Below are 10,875 nucleotides of genomic sequence, written 5' to 3'. Positions count from 1 at the left end.
CAATGATCCCAAACACACTGCCCGGGCAACGAAGGAGTGGCCGTAAGAAGCATTTCAAGGTCCTGGAGTGGCCTAGCCAATCTCCAGATCTCAACCCCATAGAAAATCTTTGGAGGGGAGTTGAAAGTCCGTGTTGCTCTAGCGACAGCCCCCAAAACATCACTGCTCTAGAGGAGATCTGCATGGAGGAATGGGCCAAAATACCAGCAACAGTGTGGAAAACCTTGTGAAGACTTACAGAAAACGTTTGACCTGTGTCATTGCCAACAAGGGATATAACAAAGTATTGAGAAACTTTTGTTATTGACCAAATACTTATTTTCCATCATAATTTGCAATCAAATTCATAAAAAATCCTACAATGTGATTTTCTGATTTTTTTCTCATTTTGTCTGTCATAGTTGACGTGTACCTATGATGAAAATTACAGGCCTCTCTCATCTTTTTAAGTGGGAGAACTTGCACAATTGGTGGCTGACTAAATACTTTTTTCCCCCACTGTAATTATGTGACTTCTGAAGGTAATTGGTTGCACCAGATCTTATTTAGGGGCTTCATAGCAAAGGGGATGAATACATATGCACGTACCACTTTTCCGTTATTTATTTTTTAGAATTCTTTGAAACAAGTAATTTTTTTAATTTCACTTCATCAATTTGGACTATTTTGTGTATGTCCATTACATGAAATCCAAATTAAAATCAATTTAAATTACAGGTTGTAATGCAACAAAATAGGAAAAATGCCAAGGGGGATGAATACTTTTGCAAGGCACTGTATTTCTGGCTGCTGACCATTTCTACAGGAATTTACTTGGTAGTTAATAGGAAATTGTGGACATTTATTACATGGTGGCGTCTATGCCGTATATGTAATAAAGTGCTATCTATTTTTCATTTGTATATTAGTGTTACTGAGGAATATATTCACAGACGTCTAGTGTCTCACCTTCCCATGAGGGACAAACTCTTCCATCATCTTTTTCAGAGGATTCTCATAGTCCACGATCATTTGGCCCAGCCTTGGGTATTCCCTGTCACTGGGCGCGGAGGAGAGAAAGAAAAACACAGTCAAAAGACATCACATAATACATTTCACAGAGGATAGTCCTGCTCATAGCTCTAGCTGTACCTGGCCCCGTGTGTCATTTCATGGGCGTAGTTGTAGAGTCCAATGATTGCTTTTCGCTCTTCAATACGGGACAGTAACATCATTAGTGTAGTGTAGGTGACAACTAAGTCAAGGTAATTCTTGGTGAGGTCAAAGTTAACCGTCTATAAAGACAGAATGAAAAACTTTAGTTAGCTTTGATTAGGATTATAGAAAAAGGTATAATCTCTTGAGGAGATTTGAAGAAGAAAAAAAAGTGTTATACCAAATAAAGGGAATTGTGGAAAGATGAATACTTACAACATCAAAGAAAACCTGGCAAGCGTCAATAGTGTTCAGCAATTCAGAAACATGGTCCTAGAAGAAATATAAAATTCATACTGTAACACTCATGTCTGGATTGTACAGGTGCAACATAGCTACATTGTATAGGGTTGTACAGGTGCAGCATTTTCTACCACTATTCAGAATAATGAAGAAATGTCTACTCAGACATTGATCTAGCCTAATTAGCACATCTATAAAGCATATTACATTATGCTTATTATTACATTAATATACCTATCAAGTAGTTTAAAAAAATGTTTAGTTTAAAAAATGAATTTCCTTACCTTGAATTCCATGACATCCACAAATGTGAAGTAATATAGAGCTAGATTCTTTAGTATTTCAGACTTTTCTTTTTGAAGCTGTGTAAGCTGTTGCTGTAAATGTAGAATAAACAACTTGTTAGGTCTCTCAAGGAGCATGTCAAGGTAGTCAAGTCAAACTTATCTGAAAGGTTCACTTCTTTCACCAGCAGTAAAACACCATGTCATTCTACTGGTTTGATGGTTGACATTTTACGGCACTATTATTTTGACAAAAGGTTCACTGATTTCTGTTTCATTGCATATCTAACTTTTGAATTTTGCCAATGACCTCTTGAGTTGAGTAAACCATTTGTCAAATTGTACATGAACCTTGCATTAAGTTTAGACAGTTTTAGTTTTACTACACCAGTAAGCCTTTGGTACCATCTCCCAGATCTTATTAGCTAATGACTTTGTGACAAGAATGCACTGTAGTGAACCCGTAGGTACTGAGTGACTATCCAGTATTTTCTAAAGGATGGTTTATAGTTGTGGTATGTATGACTCCAATATTACCATGAGCTATGCTTTATTGCCAAATCGAGACTAAACATTGGTCTATGTTTATCTAAATCCCGCTCTAGCATTAGCTATATACAAGTATTCATTGTATTCTCTTAAATATATTATAGGACTGTCTTGTATGTCAGTAAAATGTTATAAATGTTAATGCACCGATAAGTACGTTTGCTCTGAAGTAGTAAGTCATTTGAGGAGGTTAGGTTAACCAGAATACCCATGCCCCATATTACATTTCATGGAAGACCAATACAATAAAAACATTTTTCATTATTAATTCTAAACTTTTCTCTTCTGCAAAAATCAAAATACATTCTTAGTTGTTACATTTTCACGCTGAACAATGCTCCAATCAAAATCTTAACCATACAATTCAATATTAGATTTTTTTAGCTCGGCCAAATAGTTCTGACATAATATTGCCTCAGAGTTTAATAGCATGAGGGTAAAGGGGTTTAGCTTTACATCTTTTCAAGACAAATTAGCAAGAACAAGTTTTTTTGTATTTGCATGTGCTACTTTCCCCACTGATAAACTGTGTTTACACAGCAAGCTCAATTCTAATACTTTTTTCCCACTAATTGCTCTTTTGACCAATCACATTAGATCTCCTACATCAGCTCTTTTTCAGAGCTGATCTGATTGGTCAAAAGATCCATTAGTGGCAAACATATCAGAATTGAGCTGCCTGTGTAAACGCAGCCTTAGGGTTAGTGTTACACAGGCAGCTCAATTCTGATATTTTTGCCACTAATTGGTCTTTTGACCAATCAGATCAAATGAAACAACTTAGATTGCTTTGCATAGTCTATCAGGATAAGAAGCAATAGGCTAGATGAGAACTAAAACTGTTCCACTACAAAAAGGCAGACTAAGCAAAGCTAAGCAAAGCAAAATGGGACTCCAAATAGTACAAACTTACCAATAAGAACAATCCAGAAAAAGCCAAGTTAAGCATGCAAAACATTGAACAAAAACAAAGAAAGAAACATAAGGGACATATTGACACAGTTAAACATAATTAAGCTCCATCATTCCAATAGACAGTTAGCTACACATTTCACACAAACACAACAAAGGCAAATAGTAAAAAGTAGCATATATATGACAACACAAATGTACAGTATACATAACGTACATACGGTATGACTATGTGATCATAAATTTAAAAGTTACACTTTTTAAATGATGACAGACAATTTTCTGGGACACCAGGGCTAGAATCATTTTCATGAGTGAACAAAACATTATGAACACCTGCTCTTTCCATGACAGACTGACCAGGTGAATCCAGGTGAAAGATATTATCCCTTATTGATGTAAATTGTTAAATCCACTTCAATCAGTGTAGATGGTGAGGAGACAGGTTAAAGAAGGATTTTTAAGCCTTGAGACATGGATAGTGTAATGTGTGCCATTCAGAGGATGAATGGGTAAGACAAAATATTTAAGTGCCTTTGAACGGAGTATGGTAGTAGGTGCCACACACACCGGTTTGTGTCAAGAACTGCAACGCTGCTGGGTTTTTCATGGTCAACAGTTTCCTGTATGCATCAAGAAGGTATTCTTAATGTTCTGTACATTCAGTGTATTTAAATTTAGCAGACGCTCTTATCCAGAGCGACTTACAGTAGTGAGTGCATACATTTTCATACTGTTCACCCGTGGGAATCGAACCCACAACCCTGGCGTTGCAAGCGCCATTGCTCTACCAACTGACTACATGGCAGTTACTGCCTCTGAACACTCACAGACAAAATCAATAACATTTATAACATTAATACAATATTTTGTTACACCAACTAGGCCTACACATAAATAAGGAAGGTCATTTGAATAAACTTAAAACAGAACTTACATTATTGTTTCGTGTCTCTATTGCTGGGAATTTCCGTACGATAAACTTAACCGCCGACTCCAAGTTTTTTGTCTACCAGGTATGACGGCTTTGCTTTGGGGTCCCCGCATGCCTAAAGTGGAGAGGGAACAGAACAAGAGAACAGAAACAGCTAAAAATGCTACAGCTACAGCAGTCATCTTTGAATACTGGCTGATTCTCATTGAGCGGCATTGTTAATCAAATAAGAAGGTTGTTAATGAAGTGCATGATTGACAGGATGAACAGGCAGAGTGAAAAGGGTTTGATTTTAGCTGAAAAATGGAGTGAGCAAATAGAGAGAGGAAAAAAAGAGAACAAACATTCTACGCAAGGTCTCCTGTTTAGGTCTTGTAATTTTATAATGCCAACTGGAATCAATAGGTTAAATGCAGTTTGTTTTGTCCTAAATTATGATCAGTTTTCCATTGGGCAGCTCTCTACAAAGGGGATTGTTCTTAAAGGGGAAGTATACCTAAAACCAAACATTTCCCAAGTGATTCCATACATTGAAGCTAGTTAGGTGGAGTTAAGACTTCTCCCCTTGCAGTCTAGAACTGGAAAGCTGCAAAAACGGGTCACGTGATTCATGATGTTTCTTTGTGCACTACCAGCTCTGCTCTGTTGTCAGTCAAAGAGCTATTGTAGACTAATTCTTTATTTAATTGAAAGCATACGACCAAATTAGCTACTTTAAATCAAAAGCAGCATTGGTTTTGAGTCAGGAAATGTATACCTTTCCACTTAAAACGACTGTGATTATTTTATGTGGCCGACTGCAGCAACAGCGGAGATGGGTAACAACTGCGCATGTGCGCTCTTGTGGGGCAATTCGGAAAGTATTCAGACCCCTTCCCTTACCAAAAAAAATTCTGCAGCATTGAAGGTCCCCCGAGAACACAGTGGCCTCCATCATTCTTAAATGGAAGAAGTTTGGAACCACCAAGACTCTTCCCCTAGAGCTGGCAGCCCAGCCACATTGACCAATCGGGGGAGTAGGGCCTTGGTCAGGGAGGAGGTAACCAAGAACCCGATTGTCACTCTGACAGAGCTCCAGAGTTCCTCTGTGGAGATGGGAGAACCTTCCAGGATGACAACCATCTCTGCAATCAAGCCTTTATGGTAGAGTGGCCAGACGGAAGCCACTCCTCAGTAAAAGGCACATGACAGCCTGCTTGGAGTTTGCTAAAAGGCCCCTAAAGGACTCTCAGACCATGCGAAACAAGATTCTCTGGTCTGATGAAACCAAGATTGAACTCTTTGGCCTGAATGCCAAGCGTTATGTCTGGAGGAAACCTGGCACCATCCCTACGGTGAAGCATGGTTGTGGCAGCATCATGCTGTGGGGATGTTTTTCAGCGGCAGGGGCCGGGAGACTAGTCAGAATCGAGGGAAAGATGAACAGAACAAAGTACAGAGAGATCCTTGATGAAAACCTGCTCCAGAGAGCTCAGGACCTCAGACTGGGGTGAAGGTTCACCTTCCAACAGGACAACGACCCTAAGCACACAGCCAAGACAATGAAGGAGTGGCTTCAGGACAAGTCTCTGAATGTCCTTGAGTGGCCCAACCAGCGCCCGGACTTGAACCCGATCGAACATCTCTGGAGAGACATGCAAATAGCTGTGCAGCGACGCTCCCCATCCAACCTGACAGCCCTTGAGAGGATCTGCAGAGAAGAATGGGAGAAACTCCCCAAATACAGGTGTGCCAAGCTTGTAGCGTCATACCCAAAGAAGACTTGAGGCTGTAATCGCTGCCAAAGGTGCTTCAACAAAGTACTGAGTAAAGGGTCTGACTACTTATGTAAATGTATTATTTCCGTTTTTTTTTTTTATACATTTGCAAACATTTCTAAAAACCAGTTTTTGCTTTGTCATTATGAGGTATTGTGTGTAGATTGATGAGGAAATAAAGATTTTAATCAATTTTAGAATAAGGCTGTAACGTAACAAAATGTGGAAAAAGTCAAGGGGTCTGAATAATTTCCAAATGCACTGTATATGTCCTTATTTGGAGCTTGACGTCACAGATGCAAGTTTTATTGGGGGGGCTGCACTTTAAATAAGAAATCTAGGGAAGAAGGCACAAAGTTTCACTCTTTTCCGTTGAAAGATACAGACAGATGCAGAAGATTGCTAGTAGCGATAAAAACAGTAAATACTATGCAAACATTCCTACAGCCAATATTGCAAATCTACATGTGTAGTAAGCACTTCAGATTGCTAGTAGCGATAAAAACAGTAAATAGTATGCAAACATTACTACAGCCAATATTGCAAATCTACATGTGTAGTAAGCACTTCATCGACAATGACTACGGAAGAGACATACAATCGGCAATGATGGGAACAAAACACTGAAGAAAACTCAAAGATACAGCTGTTCCTTCTGTATTCCCATGGACTGGATCCTGTGCCATGCCAAAATACAGTGGCGCTTTTGAGAAAAGTGTAAATTCGAGAGTGCAGAGGTATGTAGTCTAATCATTGCAGTTCATATTGATCTTATTGTGTTGTAACCATTGCACCATATCATGTAGACATAGCCTAGTCGCTCTACCGGTTAGCACTTGTGCCCTGTCTTTATGACAAGGGGGTTGAGGAGATACAGTAATTGTGTCACCTTACATTGCAGAATAAAAATTAAAAGGTCTTGTTGCATTTTAATTACTTAGGATCTTGTCTACTCGCTTTTTTAAAATAATCATTATCTCCTATGTCTGATGTGTTGGCTAGCCATGTTTGCATTACATTTTTTCATGCTTTTAAGCATGAAATACATGGCCCCAGGAACCACCTGGGGTAGGCCTATTTGGATGCATGTAGTCTGGTCTATTGTGTATTCGTGTACTCCCCTATCGATAGTGGCCATGAGTATCCTAACAATATAATTACTTTTAGCCCCATGGCCATAAAACAATCATTACGATTATAAACATGGCATCACATTATACTTGTGTTAGGATGTAAGTTTTTGTTTGTCAATACACATAATAATTTGGCATATAACCCAAACGATATCAACAGTCAATACCTTTCGTTATTTGCATTTCAGGCAACTGTATAGCCTTGTGTGGAAAACCTAGCCACAGGAACCACCTGGGGTATAGGATTTCTACGTAGTCTGTCTATTGTTTATTTGTAACTCCTCCCCTGTCAATAGGGGCCATGAGTATCCTAACAATGTAATTAGTTTAGCATAATGGCCGTTACAAAAAGGTTTTATAGGTTAGTAAACATAGCATCACTTTGACTGTGTTTGCGGTGGAATTTTCTTTGTCAATACACATAATACTATTCTGGTATATAATACTGATAATGTGGACAGGGAACAAGCTACACCTGCCAGTGGTACTTGAATAACTTGATAAACCTAATTTACTTTACGTAAGTATTTTTATTATAAAATGTATCACGCATGTACATCACATTTTGAATACATTATGTCTAGCATAATATAAAGTACTGTACCATATTTCCTGTTACAACATAAGCTACCTGTATTTTGTGAAACACAAAAATGATCCTTTAGAATAAGTCTGTGTGTACCATGTAAACATGTCTAACTGTACTCTGCATTAATAGTGTAGGTGAGAAACACTTCAAGGCGGTGTTCCCAAAACAGTCCAAGCAGTGGGTGGCCAAAAATATTATAAAAATAAATGAATAAAAAACTGTTGCAGTTCAGGGAGAAACTGGTTGACCAGGTGCTGCCCAAGCCTACTGTAATCTTCCAGTCAACATTACCAGAGGAGAAACTTGAGAAAGGACCTGGTTAGAAGATATCACTCCAGGATGAACAAGTAGACACAAACAAAGACTTTTGGGATGCACATACATTATGTTGTATAGTAGTTTTTATATTTTTTTATATGTAACTATACAATGTTTGAATGTTTTGTATTCCAGTTTTTGTGACAAAAATATATTACAATACTTCCTTTATTGGTCCATTTGCATGGATATTCTTTATGTTTGCAGTCACAGTACCTAACCTGACACACAAACACACACACACATCACAGGCTGGGAGCTGCACATACCTGTAACTTTGACAAGTCCAGGGAGTACCGTATTTTCCGCACTATAAGGCGCACCGGATTATAAGGCGCACCTTCAATGAATGGCCTATTTTAGAACTGTTTTCATATATAGGGCGCACCGGATTATAAGGCGCATAGAATAGAAGATACTGTAGTCAAACGAATTGACTGGGGTTGCGCGTATGCATCCACTAGATGGAGCTGTGCTAAAAGGAATGTACAACAAAACAGTCAGATAAAGTCAAACTTTTATTGCGTTCTGACAACTCCGTTTCACTCCCATGGTAATGTTGTTCAAAACGTTAATGTGCGATATTAACAATATCTCCCAGCCTTGCTCACTCTTCTCCCAAACGTGGAGAGGAACCTTTCCTGGTTCAGTAAACACGTAGTAAAGAGAAACAGTCTGATACCACTAAATCAAGCGTTAGTCATAACTCAACATTGTTCAGTTACATATAACACGTAAAGCTCACTTTTTTCAGTTCATTTCCCCTTCCACGAACCCTCGAATTCTTCTTCTTCAGTGTCCGAATTGAACAGTTGGGCGACTACGGCATCCAACCTGCCCGGCTCCCTCTCGTCATTATCCGAGTCAGTGTCGCTGCTGTTGCCTGGCAGTTCAGAGATTATTCCTGCCTTCGTGAAAGCTTTGACCACAGTTGAGACCGATATATCAGCCCAGGCATCCACGATCCATTGGCATATAGTGGCGTAAGTCGCCCGGCGCTGTCTCCCCGTCTTGAGGAACGTGTGTTCGCCTTCTGTCATCCACTGCTCCCACGCAGCTCGCAGTCTAGCTTTGAACGCCCTGTTGACACCAATATCTAGCGGCTGGAGTTCTTTAGTTAATCCACCCGGAATGACGAAGCTCCGAATTAGTTTGCTTCACTTGTTTTTTTGACAGCATCGGTGATATGGGCGCGCATTGAGTCGTAGATCAATAGGGACGGAGCTGTGTGAAAAAAGCCACCCGGTCTCTTGACGACTGAATTTCTCTCAGCCACTCACTCATCTTTTCCTCATCCATCCATCCATCCTTGAGACTAGCTTTGATACGACCTCGCTGGAAAGTTCTCTTTTGGCAAGGTCTTCCTCTTGAAAATAATCATGGGTGGAAGTTTCTGGCCATTAGCCTGGCAGGCGGAACACAGTGAAGGATGACTTCTCATTCCCTGTGGTACGTACAGACACCGTACTGGTCCCCGTTTCTCACAGTGCGGTTCACGGGAATATCAAAGGTGAGTGGAACCCCTGCGCCCATGTTGGTGATGTGCTCTGGCCGGATCTTCTTTTCACTGATCTTCTGCTTTTTGCAGTATGCGGAAAGTGACCAGCTTTTCTTGGTAATCTTTTTGGCAGTTGCTACGACGGTAGTTCGTGGTGCGGATGGAGAGATTACGTCTTTTCATAAACGAAAGCACCAAGAAGGACCGCCTCAAATTCATCGATTGTCATGTCCTGTGCTAGCGCTGTTGCCTTCATTCGAATAGTGACTGTAGAGACGCTTCTACTTGCTGCTCTCTGTTCAACAACCCACTGTTCTGAGTTTGTCCTCTAACTGTGGCCATCTCGCTTTGTTCCCGCGGAAACTCTGTTTAGTCTTCTTTACTTGGCGCAGGTCATCTTCTTGCTTCCTCCACTTCCGGTACCATTGATTCATTAATGTTTGAATTCTCTCGCGCTGCTCTATTCCCATATTCTACTGCATGACCGACAGCCTTGAGCTTGAACTCTGCGTCGTAAGCGTGTCTCTTGAAAGGTGCCATTTTGGGGTCTTTATACACACACACACAAGTGGTGTGGGACTGTGACGGCACAATACCGGTGTGTACTGGCCACCGTAATGCTGCAAGTGGTGCGGCTTTGTAGTTTACCAGTCGTACTGAAACATTTCATTATTATTAAATTGTTTTATTGGTTTTTCATACTGAAACATTTTTGACAGAGCAGCCCTTGAGCCGTAGACAACCAGTATGGATCAACCAATTAACCAATTGATCCATATATAAGGCGCTCCGGATTATAAGGCGCACTGTCGTTTTTTGAGAAAATTAAAGGCTTTTAAGTGCGCCTTATAGTGCGGAAAATACGGTATTCCACTTCCTGAAAACTAGTGTAGGCAGTGGATATTTGGCTCGTATGGTATTTACCACGCAGGACGGGAGAGGAATCCAGACTCCCGGACCCAGTGTCTCACCACAGAGGAGCCACTCAGAAAACTATGTGGTCTGAGACTAGGGATGGGCATGTGACATTTTTTGACTGTTGAGTACTCGCATGAAATATCTCATTTACACCCCTGAGTCAATACTTTGTAGAAGTTCCTTTGGCAGCGATTACAGCTGTATTGCACCTGGATTGTGTAACATTTGCTCATTATTCTTTTCAATATTCTTCAAGCTCTGTCAAATTGGTTGTTGATCATTGCTAGACAACCATTTTCAGGTCTTTCCATAGATTTTAAAGTAGTTTTTACATCAAAACCGTAACTCTGCCACTCCAGGAACATTCACTGTCTTCTTGGTAAGCAACTCCAATGTAGATTTGGCCTTGTGTTGTAGGGTTATTGTCCCTGGGCTGGAAAGTTGAATTCATCTCCCAGTGTCTGGTGAAGGCAGATGAACAGGTTTTTCCTCTAGGATTTTTTATCCTGATAAACTCCCCAGTCTTTAAAGTTACAAGCATACCCA

General features: G+C 40.1%; 1 protein-coding gene across 1 annotated transcript; it reads right to left on the bottom strand.

Moving 5' to 3' along the window:
• Nucleotides 1-948: 948 nt before the first annotated feature.
• Nucleotides 949-4,190, bottom strand: LOC123490980 (nck-associated protein 1-like; the record flags this gene model as incomplete). Its single annotated transcript, XM_045220784.1, has 5 exons — nucleotides 4,120-4,190; nucleotides 1,722-1,814; nucleotides 1,411-1,467; nucleotides 1,132-1,274; nucleotides 949-1,039 (listed from the first exon to the last, which is right to left on the bottom strand). Coding segments are annotated over exons 2-5 (303 nt in total), but the record flags the coding sequence as incomplete, so codon positions are not given.
• Between the last annotated feature and the right edge of the window lie 6,685 nt (nucleotides 4,191-10,875).

The sequence above is a fragment of the Coregonus clupeaformis genome, unplaced genomic scaffold (genome assembly GCF_020615455.1).
Source record: "Coregonus clupeaformis isolate EN_2021a unplaced genomic scaffold, ASM2061545v1 scaf6186, whole genome shotgun sequence".
NCBI classification, from domain to species: Eukaryota; Metazoa; Chordata; class Actinopteri; order Salmoniformes; family Salmonidae; genus Coregonus; species Coregonus clupeaformis.
Note: the sequence above shows the minus strand (reverse complement) of the source record. Positions and strands in the feature narration are given on the sequence as shown.